Raw genomic sequence first — 22263 nt, forward strand, 5'->3', positions numbered from 1 at the left:
GTAAGCTGGGGCTTACCACTCCTATCCATAGGTTTCATGAGGGTACTGAGAAGACCCAACAAACCAAGAGAACAGAAGTTGAAAGAAAGAAGGAGCGTGTAAGGAAGCTGTGAGATCAAAATATTATAATGAATAGTGTATTGGTTAACTATTAATATAAGAGATTTAACCAATGGCCCTCAAATCTCCTTGGCATGCAAGTCCTTCAAGAATTTAGTGCCAACTCACCTTTAGCCTTGTCCCCCCGATAGCCTCTGCTTCAGCCAAACCTACTTATAGCACCTGAGTGTTCCCTGTACTTCCCTATTTCTATGCTTTTGCTCTTATAATACCATATAAGGTATAGGTTGGTTTGGTAATGGCTGTGGTCACTGGTGTGACAATGGTGGGATTTTAGGGCTTGCAAGAGACCTCTAAAGTATACTGTCTCCATGATAGCTATCAATTATTGAGCATCTAATACGTGCCAGGTACTGTTTCACAGCACTTTTCATGTTTAAAATAATTTAACCCTCATAACAGTCCTATAAGGTGGATATCATTATCATTATTGTCCCATTCTACAACCAGATGAGATTACAGGGCCCTGTTATCTCCCAACAGAGCACAAGCTCCATCTTGATCCTATTTTTTTTTTTAAAGATTTTATTTTTAAGTGATCTCTACACCCAACATGGGGCTCAAGATCACAACTCCAAGATCAAGAGTCATAGGCTCTGCCGACCGAGTCGGTCAGGCGCCCCCGTCCTGACCCGGATCTCGATGACACTCGATCCATAATTCACAGGGTCAAAGTGAAAATGAAATGAGTTATCATCTGACAGTAGTTCTCAACTGGGGGAGATCTGGGGCCCTCAGGGGACATTTGATAATATCTGAAGATGTTTTTGGCTGTGCTGCTGAGGAGTGCTACTGGCATCTCAGGGGTAGCGGGCCAGGAATGTGGCCGAACAGGGTACATGACAGCCCCCACAAAAAAGAATGATCCAGTCCCAAATATAGGCCCAGGTGGCCCTCGGCCAAGCCATCACTAGTAACCACATCACTTCCAAAATCCTGAGTTCAAGCACCCTCACTCAGATCCTGCTTCCTAGCCTCCCAGCCCACTTCGTCTTGTACCATCACTGCAAAAACTCTTCAGCCCGGCTAAATCTGTCAATTCCCTGATGCCCACTTTTCAGTATCTATCACCATGGCCCCCAACTGCTGGAGCACCATGAAGCTGTCTTCCCTCCAGAGCTTTGCACTTGTGCTTGAGCAACAGAATCAAACATGCAACTTCCTCCTGATAATTGCCCTTGGATACCTACAGTCATCTCCAGCTTTGTTGAAGTCTAAACAGTCTCTTGGCTCGTCTCTCACTGCTGCCACCATCCCAGCCTCAACCTGCTTTTCCCCTGGCTTCCTCATCTCAGTAAGTTATTCCATGAGCATCCCTGTCACTCAAAGCAAACACGTGGGTTTCATCTTTGTTTCTTCCCTTCCCTCGCTTCCCACATCGGGTCAATCAGCAAATCCTGTGCGTTCTTCCAGTCATGCCTTCGTCCCAGCTTTCACTGTCCTACTCCGGCCTGGAGACAAGTAATGGTTAGGGGTCTCCTGCCTCCACTGTGCCACCCCTGGAATTTACTTTCTACCTAGCAACCAGAGTAGTTTGCTAAAAAGAGTAGTCTGATGTTCACTCTTCTGCAATGAAAATGAAATCCAAATTTCTGACTGTGACCTACAAGACCGCATGTTGCCGATTTGGTGTCTGCCCATATCAGTTTTCATCTCGTGACCTTATCCTTCTTTCTCGAACACACGAACCTCTCCTGCCTCAGGGCTTTTGCATGAGTTACTTCCACCGGGAATGCTTTTCTTTTGGCTTTTAAATGTTCTATTTCCTTTTATCCATCGGGTTTTAGCTCAAAAGTCCCACTTCAGAGAAGTCTGTCTCTGTTGGACAACCTACCAAAATAGACCCCTTTCCAGTTACACTCTATCATATTACCTGCTTATTTCAAAATCTCTAGTTATCCTTTGGTTATTGTCAGTTTCCATGAGCCCTTATGCACACTCGCGCGCGCACACACACACACACACACACGTACTCACACACGACCTCCAGAAGGGCAGAGCTCTTGTTCTCTGCTGAATCTCCAGCACTTACAACAGTGACTGGCACACACTAGGTTCCCAGTGCCTGAATAAATGGAACATTGGTCCCATTTTTCTGATGAGGAAACTGAGGCTTAGGTAGGTTAAGGGATCTGGCCAAGGCCACAGAGGGAGGAGGTGAGGGAGCTGAGAGGTGGGGCCTAGGTATGAAGCTTATCTTTTGCCAGGGGGCCCGCCCACCTCTCAGCCCCTCCTGGGCCTGGCACGGACCTCCCAGCAGCATCTCCTGCAGCAGGTTGTCGATCTTGGCCATGCCGAAGAGCTTGATGAACTGGATCTGCTCGATCATCTGCCAGGTGATGCTCTGCAGGGTGGGCAGCAGTAGCAACAGCTCGCCGAAGCGGCCACGCGAGTCGTACTGGCGGTCGTTGATGTAGTCCTCCAGGCTCACCTGCACCTGGGAGCGCAGCCGCTTGATCTTGCCCGGGTCGCTCAGCCCCTTGGCGTCTGCAACGGGGAGGGCACAGGTGAGGGAGGGCAGGGGGGCCCAGTCGGAGCCTCTGGGGAGCCGGGATCCAGCTCTCCCCTGGCTCCTGGGGTCCTGACAGCGGGTCTTGAGGCCCAAGGTCACCTAGGGAGTCCTTAGACGTGCTAGGACAGCATTTGGGATCCTCGGGAACCTGGGTACACTAGCACATCTGTAGCTTCCTGGACGCAGGCAGAAAAGCATTTCTGTCACATTTCCTGAGAGGCACAACCAGGAGATGGGGGTGGGGGGTGGGAGGAGTAGGACTTCAAGAACTTACCCACGAGGGCACCAAGCAACCTCCTCATTACACATGGGGAAATGAGGCAGAGAGCAGGGAAAGGACTTGGCCCAGGTCATACATCCAATTTTTGCTAGATCCATGATGGGGACTTGGGGCTCCTGATCAGCATTGAGGTCCCACTGACCAGACCTCAGCTCATGCTGCTCCCGCTGCCTTAGGAGAGTCTCCCTGTTTCCCTGCTCCCTTGCCTGTGTCATCCTGGGGTCTCAGCTTAGGTTCCATCTCCTCCAGGAAGCCTTCTCCATTCCACCCTCCCAAGCCTGCTTTATGAGTGTCCATCATATCCCAGATTTCTGTGGCTTTTCTGTCGCTAGTGGCCACACGGGATGTAACTGTCTCTTCCACCAGACTATGAGCTCTGGGTGGGCAGGCATGTCTTGTTTGTTGTTTTAAATTTTTTAAATGCTTATTTATTTTTGAGAGAGAGAGAGAGAGAGAGAGAGAGAGTGTGTGTGTGTAAGGCAGGGGACGGACAGAGAACAAGGGAGACAGAGGTCTGAAGCAGGCTCTGCATTGACAGCACAGAGCCCAATGTGGGGCTTGAACTCACAAACGGTGAGATCATGACCTGAGCGGAAGTCAGACACTTAACTGACTGAGCCACCCAGGAGCCCCTTGTTTGTCATTTTAAACCCACTACCTAGTACCATGCATGGTCAATATTTGCTGAATAGGTAACTCGATGAAGGGATGGGTAGATGGATGGAAGGATGAATGAATGAAAAAAAAATCAATGGATAAATTCTAGATCCTTAACCTAGAAGGGGATTCAAATGGTTGTCCAAGAGTTAAATTCAACCTTTATGGAGGTAATGCATTTATCACCTCTTTAATGCAAAAGTAAGTTGCAGATAGAGAATTTCACTCACATTTCCATTCCAGGGCTCACTCCACTGAGCCATACTTGTGCATTCCTTCATTCAGTCAACAAACATTTATGGAGCATCACCTACATGCCAGGCCCTATACTAGGTCACCTGCCCCTCCAAGCCAGGTTGCTCACCCTGACTCAGCATCAATAATCCCATCTTATTGAGCAATTACTACCTGTCCAGCTCTGTGCTGAGCACTGCAGAGGATAAGCCTGGGCCAGGTGCTCAAGGAAACTAGAACCAGAAGTCTTACCCTTCAAGAAATGGGGAAGAGTGTGCAGTAGGTAAGAATATAGGTTTGAGTGCTAGATAGTCTGAAGTTCAAATCCAAGCTCTGCCATCTCCTGGTTGTGTAACCTTGGGCAAATTAGCCAATCTCCCTGTGCCTCAGTTTCCTTATCTGCAAAATGGAGATAATAACAATTCCTACCTCAGAGGTACTGTGTTGCAAGCAAGAAGTGGCATAATCCACATCAAGTCTTTAGAATGGTGCCTTAGTGAGCATTCCAGAAACTGTGGTCATCTTCCTCTTCGTTACCGTTATTACCGGAGGTGATCTCCATGTTGGTGGGGTCTAGCACTAAGGGCAGTGGGCAATGCCTGGGCACATGGTGGGTCCCCTCTAACATGTAAGGAGGTAAGTTAGCAAGCAAGCCTTTGAAGTCCAGGCATCTTGATATGGTAAAATGAAATCGGGCTTTGCACAAAGACATAACTATAAGGACATTCTGTAAAAATGCAGGTGGAAAGTCAGTAGATGGGATGGGGAGAGGAGAGCCAACAACATTGTAAAGATAATCAGCAGACACCAAACTAGCCCTGAAAATATAGGAAGGAGATGGGAGAGAGAAGACAGAATGGCGAAAGGGAACAGTGAGATCCTCCACGAGTGTAGGAGGGCAACTGCGATCGGAAACAGCTACATCAAGAAGGAGAAGGCTTAGCATTTTATTTAGAGCCAGAAGAAACAGTTAAAAGAATCAGAAATGGTGCCCCCTGGGAAGGAGGCTTTAGCAGGGAATGTGGAGTGGGGGACTGTTTGAATTTAAATGTGTGCAGATATTATTTTGGTAAAAACGTTTCAGGGAAAGAGAAAAGATGAAAGGAAAGAAAAGAAGGAAGGGAGGAGGTAGGAAGAGGAGGAAGGGAGGAGGGGACAGAAGGGAAAGGAGAAAAAGGACAGAACCAAGCCCCTGGAGCCCATGTGCCTTGTCAAGGCACATCAGCTCTCTGAACCTGGTTTTCCTCGTCTGGGAAACAGCGAGTGCAAACAGCCTCTCCCAGTTGTTGTCCTGCAGAGGGAGGCTGTGAATGTAGGGCACACCACAGGAGAAGTGTGACAGAGGGTCTGGAGCATCGGGGGCGGGAGGGAGGGGCGGACTGTACCTGGGTCAAAGAAGATGATGGCTTTGAGGCAGGCATACTCATTGTCATCTATCTGTAGCTCCTGGAAGGGCAGCACCAGCTCGTCGAGGATGCGCACGGACACCCGGCTCATCTCTGCCAGCTCCGGGCAGTGCCGAGGGACGATGTAGTCATTGCCTGGGTGGGTTGGGAAGGAAAGGGGATGAGGACACCCCCTTGGGTGTACCCTTCTCCCCAGCTTTGCGTAGGCCCTGTCCTTTGCGGCTGCAATGCAACTGGTGCCCATGGGAGAAGGCCCCGTGGGGATTATCATGCCCATTTCACAGATGAAGAAATGGAGGCCCAGATGAAAGGAATGAGTTGCTTGAGGTCATCGGACTGGGCCTGGAGCCTGGCCTTCTAGGAGCCTTTCACATCACCCGTGCTCCATTCTCTGACATGACCCATAAGAGTAGTGACATTCGAGGGCCACTTAGGAGGCAACAACACATCAAGGTTAAGGGCCCAGATTCTAGAACTAGACTGCCTGGGGTTGAAATCCAGTTCCACCACTAACTAACCATATATATTTGGATAAATTACTTTCTGTGCTTCCGTTTTTTTCATCTGCAAAATGGGGATAAATAACAGAGCCTACCTCCTAGGGTCGTTGTATTAAAGGAGTAGTGTTTGTAAAGTGTTAAGACTAGGATCTGGCCCATAGTGTGATCTATACGAGCATCTAAAATAATAAATAAACACGCCATGGGAGCAGACGTGACATAGGCCAAGGTTTGTGCCATTCCTGGCTGCGTCTTGCCCCTGCTCCAGAAAGCACTCAGAGTGCAAGGGCAATTCCAGGGATAACCCCTACTTCGCTCTAACTTTAACCTTGGAGGCCTTCCTTGCCTGGTGTCCACACTTCTTGCATCTGAGTAGAGGATCCAGATGGGAACACTGGGAAAAGTCTATTCCTTTTTTTTTTTTTTTAATGTTTACTTATTTATTTTGAGAGAGAGAGAGAGAGAGAGAGAGAACAAGAGCAAGCAAGCAGGGGAGGGGCAGAAAGGGAGGAAGAGAGAGAATCCCAAGCAAGGCTCCACACTGTCAGTGCAGAGCTTGACATGGGGCTCAATCTCACAAACCTTGAGATCATGACCTGAGCCAAGATCAAGAGTCAAACGCTTAACCGACTGAGCCACCCAGGTGCCCTGGGAAGAGGCTACTCTTGATCTTTCTCCCTTGCCCCTGCATGCCACCTTGGAAGTCTCCTGTGCCCGGGTGCATTCCACACTGGGCATGCCCTCCGCAGAGCCCTGGCTGGGGCAGGCATCCTGCTTACCTAGAAGCAGAACGTCCTTGAACACCATGGATCGCTTGGTGGCTCCAAGCAGCAGGTGCTCACCGGCGTGGGCTCTGAGCAGGGCCACCTGGAAGAGAAAAGGGATGGTGTCTGGCCGTGGGACTCCTGAAAAGCTGTCTGCACCCCCTGGAAAGTTGCTCCTAGCCAACTCAGTGACCCTGGGAAAGCTGGCTTAATGCTTCCCTTGCCTTTACCTGCCTGAACTACAATAAAAGGGCTTCAGAAAGCTGTCGCCTTCCTCCTACAACAGAGAAAACCTGGAAAAGGTTCAACAGGAACCTGGAAGGGAAAAGAACATGCACTCAGAGCTAGGAGGCCAGATGCTAACTTTATCTTTGAACTGCTGTGGCCTTGGGCAAGCTGCCTCTTCCCTCTGGGCCTTGTTTCTGTGCCTGATGAAACTTAACACCATTCTGGGTGTTTTTGTTTTTGTTTTTGCAGCAGAGTTTCATCAGACTCTCAAGAGGGTCTATGAGGCAGGAAGATCTAAAACCGTAGGTCCCGAACTCCTACCCGTGGACCAGCTACGGAAGATTATGAAGAGTATTTTGTAAAATGCAGATTCTTAGGCTCTACTCCCAGAGATTCTGAGTCTGTAAAAGTGGGCCCAAGGATCTGTATTTAACAAGCTCCCCAGTGATTCTGATGTGCAATTGTGTTTGGGAAATCCCTACTCTGGAAGATCTCCAGGGTACCTGCTCACTTGACATTGTAAGATTCTAGGATTCTGAAAGTGAGTTCCAAGCATTTGGACATGGGTGTTGGTTCCCAAAGCAAAGGCGTGAGCACTGGTCCTTGGCAGGGGATGGGCTTGACATATTCCTTCCCTGCAGAGAAGACAAAGCAGCTTTGGAAGACTGAATTCCGAGGCAGGGGCCCGGCCAGGAGGACCCTGTCAGTCCTTTCCGAACCATCTGCTTTGGTGTTTATGTCAGGCCCAGAGGATGGGAAAAATGGCAACTGGTGAAAATAGTCACAGGCTGGTCACCTCAACGATCTTGTCTGCAAGGTTGGACTGGGGAATTTTGGAGACTTTTTTAGCAGGCTAAACTAGGACGCAAAAATGTTTTGATTGTTCCTTCTCTCATTTATCAAATGTTGAGTGCCTACTAAGCGACAGACACTTCTTAGGAAGGAAGGACAAGACAGATGGAGGGAGGTGAGAGTCACGTGAGAAAGAGATATGGGACAAGAGGGGCTACGCTGGGTGGGGAGGGCAGAGAAATTCTCTCTAAGGAGGCGAAACTGTCTAAGGCATGGAAGGCAGCTGGCACACAATAAACCGTCAATAAATATTTATTTGAAAGAAGAAAGGAAGGAATGGGTGAAGGGATGAATGAATGAATGAATGAATGAGCAAACTAGTTAACTTCCTTTCCAGATCCAGCCCCTCCTGGGCAGCCACCAGCTCTTCTTCATCTATTCTCCCATGGTCACACCTTATGAGGGTGACAAGAAAAGAGGAGAATGGTAAAGAGGCCTGCAGGTGAGTCCACGTTCTACGACCAGGACAAAGGAGGCCAAGGATGCTTATTATCAAGCACCTCCCATTCTCGAGGTGCTGTGGAGGGCTTTCGCCACCGACCCCAGTGACTCTCAAACCGAGGGGGCAAGAGACCTGCAGTCAGATCCCAGCCCTGTGGCTGCCTTGCTCTGCGACCTGGGGCAGACCGCTTTCCCTCTCTAGACCTTAGCCCCTGTATTCAATGCTACCCAGCCTCCTGGGTTTCAATGGATTGGTGCCCAAAACAAATGAAGAAGCAAACTTGGAAAGTGGCTCCTGGAGCAATGTTGACAGATTTGGGGTGTCCTTTGGAGGACAGTGTCCCCCAACTCTCCCACGTGTGCCCCAACTATCTTGGGCAAGATGGGCTCCTTATACACCATGAACGGGGAGCTGGGAGCCCTCCTGACATGGCAGCTATTCTGGGGGTGGGCAGGCAGGGGGTGCGGGGATGTTAATGATTGTCCTGCGTTGCTGGCCACCCATCACTGCTCTCTAAGAATGCTCTGAGCCCCAGCCAGGGAGGTTTGGGTGGGAAATTGAGGTTAACAATTGCTCAGCTTGGGGGTATCTTATTGCCCTGCTGAGCCCCTGGGAAGGAGCAGAAGGGATTAAACATTAATACAGACTCTCCAGCAGAGGAGACCAGGGCCAGCACATAAGGAACAGGGGTAAAGGCAGGGACAACTCGGCCGAGATCCCTGGCCTGTTATCCTTCCCAAAGTGGGGAGGGATCTATGGGACACAGCATCTGATCCAGGTCCCAGTGTGAAGGTGAGGACCAGCCACACCAGTGTTTCCACAGTGTGTCGACCCTAGCATACAAATAGGTGCTCCAGGAGAGTCTGGGGTCAGGGGAGTTTGAGAAGCCCTGGGTTTCACAAAGTTCAGTTGCACAAAGTTCAGTTTCACAAAGTTCAGTTCACAAAGTTCACTTCTCAGAAACTTTAATAGACTAACATACATTGCCAATGTTTTGTGCAAATGTGCACACTAGAGAAGCAAATGCACCAGGAGCTGAGGTCTGGGGCACTGTCCACTGGTGCCCCTGAGCTCCCTCCCTCCCAGCTGAGAAGGTGACCCAGTCCAGCAACCCTTTCCCAGAAAGTGTCTGCAGAGGCCTAGGGGGTGCCTGGTCAGGAGCCATCATTTGCAATATCTGTGAAACTCACCTGTCCTCAGAAATGTACCCATGTCTCCCTGGGACCTTTCCGGTATTCCAAAGAATGTACGTGGGAAATAAAATGCTGAGTGAAACCATCTTGGTGGGATACAAGAAAGTGACACTTAGGGAGGCCAGCTGCGGCCTGGGCACAATGGAGGTGCTCCGTTACATGATCATTTCAAATAGTGATGTCTTTAATTTTTTATGAAGCAGATATTATAATTCCTACTTTACAGATAAGAAAACTGAGGCTCAGAGAGAGGAAGCAATTTGCCCAAGATCACACAAAGCACCAGTCTTAGAGCCAGGACTCAAGCTCAAATCTCCTGATCCCTGGCTCTGGGGCCCTGTCAACATGTCCCCAGGAGACCTGTCTCGTGCAGGAGTGCAGTGGCTAGAAGCCTGGACTTTGGAGCTTGCCCGCCAAAGCACATTTGCATGCACAGTGTTCTAATCCCAGCTGTGCTGGGTGCTAGCTGTGTGACCCTGAGCAGGTCACTTAAGCTCTCTGTGCCCCAGTTTCATCACCTATAAGATGGGGATGATAATAGTACCTATCTCATAGGGCTGTTGGATGGATTAAATGAGTTAATATTTGTATAGTGATTTACACAGCTCGAGACACACACGAGCACCATGTGTGTTTTGTTAAATAAAATCAAACCAGTCCAAGGCTATATCCCAGGTGGGCCAGCAGGATCTACCTGCCCAGTGCCCTCACTGCCCACAGACCATGTCTCCTCTCACCTGGTCATCCAGAGGGAGCTCGCAGAAAGCAGGAATGTACTTGGCCCACTCAACGAGCACCAGCAACTGCTCCTTCATGGACTCACACACATCGGCGATGCTGGCGATCTTTTTCGCCCGAATGTCTCCGTTGATCCCAGAGACGGGGGAGGTGATCTGGGGGAAGAGAAGGAAAATGCTGAGGATGGCCAAGCCCTCCTACAGTCTCTGTCCTCTGCACAGAGCGCCCTCCCCCCAGATAGTTTCCAGGTCTGCAAAAGGGGAGATGGACTACAGATGCCTTCTAGGCTCTGGAGGAAGCTCAGAGGCAGGTGGAGAGCAGAAAGGATGCTGAAGAAGTCAGCTATGAGGGAGGAGGCCTCCCCCCGGGCCTTCACCTGCTGCCCAATTCCCAATGTCAGCTTCTTAGAACCCCAAGGAGACTCTCGGCCCTACAGGAGAAGCAGGGCAAAAATCATCATCCTCATCTGATAGGTAAAGAAACCAGCCCAGAGAGGTGCTGTGACTTGCCCAAGGTCACAGAGCAGGGGACGGGCTGAGCCCCAGTTTGCTAATCTGTCTGCTTGTGCACTAATCTGTTCTCTTAGGGCTCAGGTGATCTCAGGCCCTCATGACAGTAAACTCTGCTTGGCCTGCAGAACACATGCATGCAAAGGGTCGGACTAGAAAGTGCCACAGTGTGCCAGACCCGAGTTTGAGTTCTGCCTTTGCTACTAAACTGGCTGTATGACACTGGACTCTGTTTCCCTTCTGTGATATCCCAGGACCCTTCTAGCTGTTGCTTCAGGACCTGGCTGGAGAGGACAGGGGTGGAGGTGAGACCCCTCCTTGGTGTGGGGGATCCCCAGGTGGGTAGAGGGTCGTCCCAGTACCTGCTGGGACAGGACCTCGGCCTGCAACAATGCATTGATGGAGGGCAGGCTGCTGTCCTCATAGCTTGATCGGCGAGTGCTGATCCGGTCCCGCTCATTTTGCACAGCTGGGAGGAGGAGAGAGCGATGAGGAGGGAGGCCAGGGATGGGGTGGAGGGAAGGGTGGTCCCCTGACTGCTGAGGAGCGGGTGAGGCGCGAGGGGAGAGAGCTCGACCCAGCAGGAGATACTGAAGGGCTGAACTGGAGTAAAGGAAACACGGTTGGAGGTGGGAATAGGAGGGAGCACCCAGGGGGCAGAGCCCGGCTCAGCGTGTGGGAATGAGGAGAAATGCATTCCAACCCAGCACGTGGGAGAAACTTCGAAGCACCAGAACTGCCCCCAACACAACGGGGCGCTGAGGGAGTGATCCACCCGTCCCCGGACGGATGCAACACAGTGATGCCTTGGAGAGGGTTTAAGATGGGTCTTGAGTATTGAAGAGGGGATCTGTCTAGATGACAGATGTTTGAGCTCTGTTTTGGAGAAGGGGCCCTTTTTTCCCAGATGAAAGTGGGTAAAATAAGCAAAAAATGCCTCTGGGTGACACAGAGATGGCCCAGGGGTTCCTGAACACGGAGACGGAAGGCCTGGAAAAGGGGATCTGGAGGCCCCCACCTGCCTGGCACGTGCTCCAGGCTAACCTCAGAGACAGCAAGAAGCAGCCCTGGGCCCCTCCCGTCCCACCGGTGCACTCTCCTCCAGGAACTCAGAGATCTGGGCCTCCACCTACGGGGGCCCCCACACCTCCCTGCACATCCCCATCCGTGTCAGTCCTGGCCTAAGATTTAAGATGGACTTTCTGTTGCCCTAGCCGTCCCCTAGAGTCCAAGAGGCCTCACTGTGGAACGAGGCTTTGCTGAAGCTGGCAGGAGGGAGCACGAGGCGGCCGGAGACCTGGGTGGCTGTCTGGAATTTGCCACTTACTCTGTGTGCTGGTAGAAATCAAGTCCTCTCTTGGGGCCTCGGTTTCCCCATCTATAAACTTTTTCCCTCCCAGACCCGCTCCTCTTCAGTCTTGCCCATGTCAGGAATAGGCTAGTTTATTCTTCCTCTCCCAGCCTGGGAGTCCTCTCTTTATTTCACGGGCCGCCTCTGCTCACGCCCACGTGCTGTCCAGAATCCCCACAGAGTCCACGCGTGCCCCCTCCCCCGTCCCCCGCTCCAGTCTGGACCCTGCTACGTCTTCCCTCAAGCAGCTCAGGCTCTCCTCCCTGGTCTCTTTGCTTTTGGCCTCGCCTTGACCGTCTGGGCACCTCGCAGAAGACGAGGGGATCCGCTAACACTGAACTCAGTCACGATCCCCCACTGCTCAAAACCAGTGACTCCCCGGCCCACGTGGAGTGAAGCCACAACCCCTACCGTGGCCCCTCTTCTCGGGTCCCACTCCACCCGCTCTCGCTCAGCACCTCTGCCAAGGATTCTGACCCCACCCCCCAGCTTAGCCTCTTGACTTCTCGCCTGGTTCTGTGCCAACGTCACCTTCTCAGAGACACCCTCTCTGACCATCCTGCCCGACGTGGCATCCCTCCCTCATGCTCTGCCCTTTATTTACACTGCTTCACTTTTCTTTGGGGCCCTTATTGTAGAATCCTTTGTTCATTCTTTACTCTCTGTCCCTCGATGGGAAGGAAAGCTCCAGAACGCTAGCACTATGGTCCTGTTCGCTGCCGTAGCCCCAGTGACTAGAACGCAGCTTGGTGCACAGTGGGTGCTCAGTACGTGTTTGTCAGGTGAATGCAACAAGTTTTGGTTCCCAGTTGGGCCCAATGCCCTCTCTCTCTGTGGGACCCCCACATTGCAGCCATCCAGCTTCCTCTCGATTTCACACAGTCTTGAAGTCGGAGAATGAAAATCAAAGAGTCTGAACGGAGCCCCGGAGTGGGTGGGGTATGACCGAGGTCCCAGGCAAGAAATCTCTCCTGCGACCCACCTCCCGGGAGAGGACCGGCTCCCAGGACTGCTCCCCTGCACACGTGGTGGCCCTGCCCGCCGCCGACACCCCTCCCATGGCTGCCAGCTCCCGCACCCACCAGGGCGCCGAGTGGAGGCGGGCCCAATAAAAGGGCCGCTGTCAGCAGCTGCGGATTGGGCCCCTCAAGGTTAGCTGGTGTTATCAGTGCCCAGCGAGAGCTCAGTCACGGAATGATGTTTTCCAAATGTTTGCTCAGTATTAGCAGGGTCGGGGACCTAATGTAACTTCTATTGAATATTAACCGACCCGGCCAGAGGCAGAGAGGAGGATGAGCCTGTCTTCCCAGAGAACCCCTGGACGGGGCCCATGGGGGGCTGGGCTGGGGTTCTGAGGAAAGACCCATCAGACCACCCCGGCCCACCACCAACCTGTACCTGCTGCACCCACCCTTGGCCCAGCTTCCTGAGTGGGCTTCCGTCCAGGAGCTGGGCATTTGTCCCGGGTCTGCCAGTCAAGACCCAGGTAGGTGTTGTCTCAGGTTATAGGAGAGAATTCAAGACCTGCTGTTGGGCCCACTGACCCCCAGCTTTCTCCCCAGAGTCTTCTTCCCTTCAAGGGAACCCACTTCTGGCCACCATGGAATATCCTCTGGCCAAGACTCACAGGCCTGTGGGATTTGGAGCCCTTCCCTGTGGTCAAGAGGAAGTTTCAGGAACCTAGACCAGAGAAGATGCCTCCAGGCTGAGCCTCCCAATGTCCATCCAGGGAGCTTGGTGTCTGCCCAGCTCAGGGGAACCCAAGTTCTAGTCCTGACCCCACCCAATCATGTCACCTGTCTGGCTTGAATTTCCCCATCTGTAAAGTAGGGAGGGGGTAGATTTGACGCCCTTGCATACGCCCGGCCGGTCCGTAAATCCTGTGTTTGCAGCAAATGCTTTCCTGTCATCACCACTTTTGGGTTTCAATTCCTGAATCCTAAGGCCATCAAAGAAGAGAAATGAAAACTTGTCCCAAGTCTCTGGATCACGGAGGCTTCCACTGAGAATCTCTCTTGGCTTTGAGGACTTCCCAGCAGCTGACGAGGGGCGTTGGGACTAGCAGACTTGGGTAGACCTGGTAATCCTCTTTCTTCCCAGAGCTTGACGGTGACAGCAACTGACTACTTTTCTGCCCTGGCCTAGTCTCGAAGCAACCAAGCTACTGCATGCATCACGATCTTCCGGTTGACCAAGGCTTGCAAATAAGCGTCAACATCTACAGGCCGACACTCACCTGCCATCAGCCAATCTTCCCATCCTCCTGGCATAAAGCTGCCTTCCCTGAGCCATGAAGCACTGGCTATTTTCAAGGTTACGCCAAGGCAGAACGGCCTGGAGCTCCCCTTCCCCTTCCAGGAGCCAGGACACGGGTCTGCTGTCTCCTTGGCAGCTCAAGGGGAGGACCAGGGAACAAACACACATGTCCCCATGGGGAGTGGTACATCAGTGAGTGTGTAGCTGGACTCACAGAGCTGGAAGGCACCAGTATCACCTTCCTCACTTTATAGATGGGAAAACCAGAGTCCAGAAGGAATGTCCCTGAAGTGACACCCATGCCAACGCCTCTGGAGGTTTAGCAAGAGACACATATGAAGACTGAACACATGCAGGCACCAGGCCACATACGGCCCAGGAAGGCTGTCGATCCTTCTGCTGCCTGCCTGTCACAAGGCCTGAAACTTTACCATGAGACATCCACGCTCTCGAACTTGAAACCTTAGGCTGTTGGGGAGTAAAACCACCGGCTGTGAGAACCATAGACCACGAGGCCCCTAGACTGCAGTTCTCAGGCTTGTCCTTGCCTCCAGCCGCTCATCCACATGCCACAGTCCCGCCTCTCACATTCCTCATTCCACAATGTGGTACCCAACTCGGAGGAGAGAGACTCGACCTCACTGAGAACTGGGTAGGGGGAGGTGGGGGGTGTCGACCTTTGAAAAAGGCCCTCCCATCTGAGAGTCCCCGACCCCTACCAGATCTGGGAGCTACCATGGTGGAGTTGGCAACAGGAGGGGACCTTGGGAACCACCCACTGCTTCATAGGGGTCAGCAGGCCCAACTCCCTAACAGGACTCATGAGCAAGTCCCCTCAGGGGTGGCATGCAGACATACGTCCTAGGGAGGGGTCGGGGAGAACAGGGGCTCTGAGGCAGAGACGGGGAGGGGTGCCCTCCCTTCGCATGGGCGAAGTCGGCTTGGGCAGGCTGGTCCCAGCTTCCTACCCTGGGGTGCGGTGTGTCGGGGGGTGTCATACAGGACCGGACGGGGGGCTGGGTGTGCCACACGGCTGCAGGCTAGGGGTGAAGGTCTGGTGCCCGAGCTGGGGGAGGGGAGTGGAGGGGAGAAGGAGATGAAGAAGTTAAAGGATTTTTGCTTCCTGAGCTCAGGCTGCCAACATTTTAAATGTTCCTGAGGTCTGGAGGTCATGAAGGAGGCAGCGTTGAGGGACCACGAGACAGCACTGAACTCTAGTCTGGAGCACTGGGTGCAAACCTCGGATCTTGCACTGACAAGCTGTGTGGCCTTAGGCAAGTTGCTGAACCACTCTGGGCGTCGGTTCCCTCCTCCAGGAAGAGGGGGACTGACAATTCCCCGGCCACCTAGGGTGCCACGTCATCACTCGTGGAAAAGCCCAGCCCAGTGACTGGCATCTGCTGGTGGCAGGAGGCCTCGAAAGACCTTAATAAACGTGCTCTGGTCTTCCCCTCTGCCTCCACCCAGGTCAAGTCTGACACCTCGTTCCCACTCCCTAAAACATGAAAACTTTGGGCCACCTGATACTCAACACTGAAAACTAAGGAACGGGTGCACCTGTCCCTGGGACCGGAAGCTCAGGAAGAAAGCCCCCACCTCCCACCCCACGCTGTCCACATTTGCTGAGTCTGCATGGTGGATACGTGGACGTGTGTAAGGTCATTCTCTGCTCTCTTCCTGTTCGAAAGAGTATATTAAGAGAAAACGCCCAAATGGGCTTCCCGTGGCGGTGAGGCAGGTACGGGTGGTGACGGCTGGGAACCTGAGCGCCCCAGAGTGCGAGTTTATCTCTTCCAATCTTTCTCAAGACCAAGCCCAGCCCCTCCCTGTGGTCAGATTGCCAGGCCCTCCCTCCTCTCAGCCATTAGCCATTCACCCTGGAGCCTGTCGCCGAGTCATAAAGTGTGGCCGCAGTTGTAAATGACTGTCCAGGACTGCGGGTGTGGGTGGGGTGGTGGGGTGGAAGGGGGAGGGCCGAGGCTCACCTTCCTTCTTCATGCCAGCCCGGAAGCACTTCTTGAGCCTGCAGTAGCGGCACTGGTTCCTCTTGTCTTTGTCCACCACGCACTGCCGACTAAATCTGAAGAGGGCTTGGATGGTTGGATGGAGAAGGGACGGCCCTCCCATCCCAGGACTGAACTAGAACCCTGGCCACCTGTTGACTCCCAGCCTCCTCGCCTCCATCACAGGAGCTATGTGAACCACGAGAAAGGCCCTATGGACTCTCTGAGAATCCAACCCTGACCGGCTGAACATGGGGAAACTGAGGCTCAGAGAGGTGACCTGTAGCCCAGGATCGCTCAACCTGGTGGTAGAACTGGGTTTGGAAACTCTAGCCCCTTGCATACCAGGGCACTGCTATCACAGAATGTGATAGAGCCCCTAGTAGGCTCCTGGTTATGGTTCAGAGTCAATACTTGGTTCACATAAGTGACTCTCTGGAGGGGACATAAACAGAGGCAGTGCCCCACAGGGGTTATGGGTGGAGCCCTGAGTATCATCCTGGGCTCTGCCATTCATTCAAGCTGGATGACCTTGGACAAGTTCCTGGCCCTCTCCAAGCCACAGCTTCCTCATCTATAAAATGGGAAGAATAATAGTCACCATGTCAGAGGGGTGTTGACAGGTAGAAATAAGATAATATGTGGACGGGGCTTGGCACAGCGTCAGCATATGCCAAATACTCATAACCGAATGCCATTATTTTATTATTGTTGTTTCTCATCACGGGAGATGCTTTTGAAGGCAGGATCCCGAGGAAGGCTTTGGGAAGCCCTTGGGGTATATGGAAAGGCCTGGGGCCAATCCCCTATTTGCCCCAGGAAAAGCATCGGGTTGAGGGATGGGCCCCATCCTCTGAGGCTTCACAGTGGGCTTGATCCCAAGCCTCATGGATCCTCATTTGCTAAATAAGAAAAGTAACAATGGGCTTGCGGGGCCAGTTAAATACATGCAAAAATTCAGTTTGTCTGGCATATAGTAAGTGCTTAGTAAAGGGCAGCTGGTAGCTTTATGCTCAGTAAATGAGGTTCCTAGAATGGATGTTCCCATTTGGGTCCCCAAAGCCTAAGAAACCAGAAGAAGCTTTAAGTCCTCAGAAGGAGGTTGTTCCTGGGACCTAGTCCGGGAGTAGACAAACTGGGGAACATCATTAGCTCAAGTGGACCCACTTTCCAGCTAGAGAAATCAAGGCTCCAAGCAGGGGCTCCTCACCTGCAGGAGTACATGTGGTTCTTTCTCACACTCCTCCGGAAGAAGCCCTTGCAACCGTCACAGCTGGAGGCACCGTAGTGTTTCCCTGTGGCCCGGTCCCCACAGATGGCGCACAGGGCGCTGACACCCAGGCTGTTGGGTGCGTTGAGGTTGGCACCTTCTGATGGGGATGTGTCTGCACCAGAGGAGACAAGAGTGAGAGCTCAGGAGGGACAGAAATTCACGTCCCAGAGGCCCTGCACCCCTGGTGGTTTAGATTCAGAAACCAATATGAGCGTCGTGGGGGTCTCCCCCCGGGGCTTCAGCCTCATTCAGACCGAGGTTCCCACTCCCCCAATGACCTTGGGCAAGTCCCTTGGCATGCGGAATGCCCGTTTTGCATCATTACTTAGGGATGGTTGTGACACTGACTTCACAGAGTCCTTTGTGAGGACCTGTTTCTCCCCAAGGTGGAGAGAGCTGGGCCCAGCTTTCTCTGGGAAGTAATGAAAACCTGGCCACCCGCTCCGATGCATCTGACCCTTACAGACCGTGACTGACGGGGCCGAGGGGGCTGTGGAAGAGACAAACACACCGTAGCATCTACTCAGGCCCTGCTCAGGTCCTGTCCCTCATTTCTCAATGTACCCACACGCCTTGCGAACTGTCCCGGGGAACAGGAAGACACGCACCAAAGACAGTGGCCCATTTGTCCTGCTGGGAGGGTCGTGGCAGGGATCTGGGTACCTCTAGAATATGTCCTGTCCCAGAGGCAAAATCTACTGCATCTCTATAAATCTGAGAAGGGGGATACGAGGCAGGTGGCAAAGATGGGGATGGGGTGCTTGGAGTCCTGGGTGCTACTGCTGCTGCTGCTGCTAACTCACCTGTGACTTTGGACAAATTCCTTTCCCTCGCTTCAAGTCGTACTGGGCCTCAGTTTCCCTCACTGTAACAGGTGGTGGTTCGACTGGTCTGGTTGTTTCCAATTTTTTTTTTTTTTGTTAATTTCAGTAGCTGAAGCATATTTTTGTAAGCAAATCTTCTACCTCTTGGAGAAGATACTAAATGCCATGGGCCATCTCCCCAGAAAAACGCGTGCATATGTACACCACACAGTCAGGCGCGCACACGTGTTTGCATAGAAACCTTGAATCTGACCTTGAGTTCCCAGGGCACACCCCACTGAGAACCGGAGAGGGGCATCGCGCTGCAGTCAAGAGCACACGCTCTGTAGCCCTCCTGCCAAGCTTCAGTCTCAGCTTGCCCACTTCTTAGCCATGTGTCGTCGGCTAAGACTCCTACGAGGATTCAGTGAATCAATGTATGTGACGTGCTTGGTACATAAAAAGCACTGCATCAGCATTTGTGAAATAAAATCTTTCCTGCAAAATCAAACTCCTGGAGCAGGTGTTGTCCAACCTCCGGGCATAAAAGGACACCACTGCGTCTTTGCTGTTGCCTGGCTGAACATCTCCTAGACCCCTGAGGGTGCCCGGGGGCACAGCCCCCTCCACTTGGTGAATTATTCCCGGAGATGGGGATAATTGTTAAGCCGTGTCGGTGCCCTTTCTCCCTCAGCCTCACCTCCCCCAACCCCTGGGGAGATATGACCCCCACAACTCCTGGTCATTTCAGTGGAGGCTGGGGGCAGGGCTTCCTACATCCTGGGCAGAAGGGGCTGAGTGCCGCCTGGTGTATCACTTCACCCCTGGGTTCAGCTGATAGCCCCATTCTCCAAGCGAGCACACCAAGGCTCAGAAAGGACAAGTGACTTGCCCAGGGTGATCACACTGTTGTTAAGTAGAGGACGCAGGTTTACACCCCGGGGGTGCTGGACGACTCTGGCCAGTGCTGCTGTTGTTGGGGTGCCTGCTGAGGCCTCTGATAAACAAAGACCCTGCTGCTGCTGCTGCTTCTGAATCTGGGGTGGGGGACGGCTGGGGATCTTTCCATGGAGCCCTGGAGGCACCAGCCCAGGATGTATTTAAAATGGGATCCCAACACTCAGACCCCTTCAAATGTCATAAGGAAACACAGCCCTTTCTTACAGATGCCGAACGTTCTTGAGAAGACCCATGTGGGGCCGGGATCAGTTACCAGTGCTAAGCGCCGGGTGCCTTGTCTTATTTAATCCTCTGGTTACCTCTGAGAGGCAGGCGCCATTATTTATTCCCATTTGACAGATGAGGAAACAGAAGCTCATAGAGGAAAATGGCTTGCAGAGCTCACATAGTTGGGAAGGATCAATGGTAGTATCTGAGCCCAGATTCTTCTGGCTCCTGAGCTGGAGGCTGTTCTGTCTGGGGGACACCCAGTGGTGGCCTCTGCCTCAAGTGCACAGGATTCCTGGGAGGTGTAGGCTCTGAAGGGGTGATGGGGCTGGCCCCAGGGAGTAGTCTGGGGCTGGGCAGTGGCCTGGAGTGTGACAGCACACAATGTCCCTGCAGGGTCACACGACACTCTGCCTAGTGCAGAAGCTTCTTGTTTACCATTTCCTGTGTGTTGTCTCCTCAATTCCCTTATGCGGACACTCCTAAAAGGCGGCTGGCCAGCAGACCTGAGGTGATTAAGCCCATTTTACAGAAGATAGAGAGGCCAGAAAGGGGATATGATATGCCCAAGGTCACACAGTGAGTGAATGGCAGGGGCAGACGAGCAGCTGGTGAGGCCGACCATGGGCAGGGCAGTCACATCTTTCTGGCTGAGCCAAAGTGACCACAAGCGTTACAGACCTCTGCTGGAGCCGCACAGCCATGGAAGGAAGGCAGGTGGCAGGCTGACCTCGGCCACCTGCCAGCCACCTCTCCTCTGGGGCTGGCCTAGGGCCCTTCCCCTCTAGAAGCTTCCTGGCTTCCAGGCCTCCTCCCTTCCCCTACCTCCTTGCGGAGGAGAACCTCCCACCGGATTCAGATGTGCTCTTGGTGATATGGGAGCAGATATACAAACCTGAGGAGAAACACACTCAGACAAGAAGATCTGCTCAGAGAGAAACAGACATGTGGCTGATGTGAATCTCCTTTGGCAAATGGCAATATCAAAACCCTGCATATCATGTCTGCATAATCATGTTTACCAGAGAGTACGGACACTCAGCACAGGGACGTGCACCGAGCACCTGTAGACAGGTGGGTACAAACAGGGCCACAAGACAGAACGCGCATACAGGACACGCATCCAGAAAGCACAGGGCACACGAACAGATCCACATCCACGGCACATGCACATACATTCACTGCTGCCTATGTACATAAGCGAGACAAACACATGTGCCCCTAGAGACATCAACAGACACAGACACACTCGATGACCAAATACAAGTGGAAATCGACATGGAACAGGTACGCACGGGCACAAATACGCCAATGAATTCCCGAAGGAATGTGTTTGCCAACACAGTACACCCCCACCCAACACACTTACACAGAAACTGGTGCATGCACACCAAGAGGAAGTCATGAGCACACACACAGCACTCACTGCTGATTGGCATCTCACTGAGCAAAACTTCCCTTAAGAACTCCTTTTTTTCCTAAGCGGGGCGTTCACCCCAGGAAAGTCCCAAAGACACCCGGTTGTGTCTCCATCCAGCATCTTCAGGGACAGAAGACACCTTTCTATGTCTCGGGACCTATGCCCAAAGGGTTCGTGAAGGGGCCTAGTTGGGCCCAAGTACTGGAGCCAGATGCCAACGGGGAGCTCACAGTTGTGTCCTCACTCTCCAGTGACGCTCTGAGCAGACCTAGTTTTGAGGTAACAGGGACCAGAAGGGCCAGGCGGGAATCCCGGGGCCTACTTTCGCTGGGGACTTGCCCGCTCAGGCCTCCCGCACCCAGAATGCCTCTGGTCACTGTACCCGGGCACATTTTTTTCACCTGGAGACACCCATACTGGCCTATAGGCCCAACCTGCCATTTTCTGTCATTCTCCCCCCGGCCCAGCATCGAGTGCCACAGACACGCTCCGGTATCTGGGCATACCCGCCCCCAGTGGCACGCCTGGGTACACCTGTCCCCACCTACCATTGCCCATCGTCAACACCTGCACATTCTCGAATTCCAGGGTGGTGTAGGCTGGGTCCAGCGCGGCACTATAGTCGGCCATGTCCATGTCGACAAGGGTTTTGGAGAGGCGCATCCTCCCCTTCCACACCTCAGCCGCTTGCCCTGCCCAGGATGCCCACCCCGAAGGCTCCGGGCAGAGCCCTGGCCCCCGCCCTCCGCCCTCCCACCGCCTCCTCCCAGGGGCCCCCTCTGCCTTCCTGCGTTTCAAACCGTCCTCTGGGAGGATCTGCTGGGAGTCTTGGCCTAGCCCCTGCGAAGGGGTGGAGGCTCTGCCGGGGAGGGGTGGGGGTTAATGGTTAATCGGCTCCCCCACTGGAGGAGAGGCTGGGCGGGGCTGCAGGGATTTGGCTGTTTGTTGGCTCCCGGTGGACACCAGGGTGCTGTTACAACAGCTGGGGCCCTAACTCCCCGATATTCAGGTATGGATTTCTGTAAAACGGACACGCTAACTCACCGGCACTCATTTGACCCCTGACTCAGCCATGCCCCCAAGTCACTGTCACTCCGAGTCCGGCATTCTAACTGATATGCTCAGACACTGGCAGCCCACCTCCAAGATGCCCTAATTCAGTAACCTCCCAAATCAGTGACTTCTACCTTCTATGCTCTTGAGATGGAGCTGCCTTGTGGCACATGAATTAAAAACCTAAATCCCAGGGCCCAGACACCAGTCTTCTAGATTCTTCTCCTGGGAACTCCCTTCCAGTTTCCCATCTCTCTGGGGAGCAGCATGGATTCACCCCTGGTTCCCCACCCTGCTCTCCATGACCCCACTATGGCCACCACTAGCCCCCATAGCACCAGCTGCTCAGGTCAGACGTCACCTCCTCTTGGTTCCTTCCCCCGCCCCTCTAGACAGCCAGAGACGAGGCTTGCAGCCCCACAGACCTGGATTACACTCAGGCGCCTACCCCCTACTAATCGGGACTTTGGGTAAATGATTCTCCTCTTGGAGCCTCAGTTTC

The 22263-nt window shown here is 53.0% G+C and overlaps 1 protein-coding gene across 6 annotated transcripts in view; it reads right to left on the bottom strand.

The window, feature by feature from the left end:
* Positions 1–22263, bottom strand: part of HNF4A (hepatocyte nuclear factor 4 alpha) — a 56883-nt gene that overhangs the window by 2821 nt on the left and 31799 nt on the right. For 2 of the 6 annotated variants that reach the window (XM_042980340.1, XM_042980341.1), the window contains exons 2-8: positions 17256–17430; positions 16028–16122; positions 10798–10904; positions 9926–10081; positions 6489–6576; positions 5189–5344; positions 2341–2607 (exon numbers count right to left, since the gene is read on the bottom strand). In XM_042980340.1, coding sequence (XP_042836274.1) covers positions 2341–2607; positions 5189–5344; positions 6489–6576; positions 9926–10081; positions 10798–10904; positions 16028–16122; positions 17256–17430 — 1044 coding nt within the window. Of the gene's footprint in view, positions 1–2340; positions 2608–5188; positions 5345–6488; positions 6577–9925; positions 10082–10797; positions 10905–16027; positions 16123–17255; positions 17431–21256; positions 21421–22263 lie in introns of those variants that run through there. The other 4 variants (XM_015535534.2, XM_015535533.2, XM_015535532.2 and 1 more) reach the window with 4 other exon arrangements.

Source organism: Panthera tigris, chromosome A3 (assembly GCF_018350195.1).
Source record: "Panthera tigris isolate Pti1 chromosome A3, P.tigris_Pti1_mat1.1, whole genome shotgun sequence".
Classification (NCBI taxonomy): Eukaryota; Metazoa; Chordata; class Mammalia; order Carnivora; family Felidae; genus Panthera; species Panthera tigris.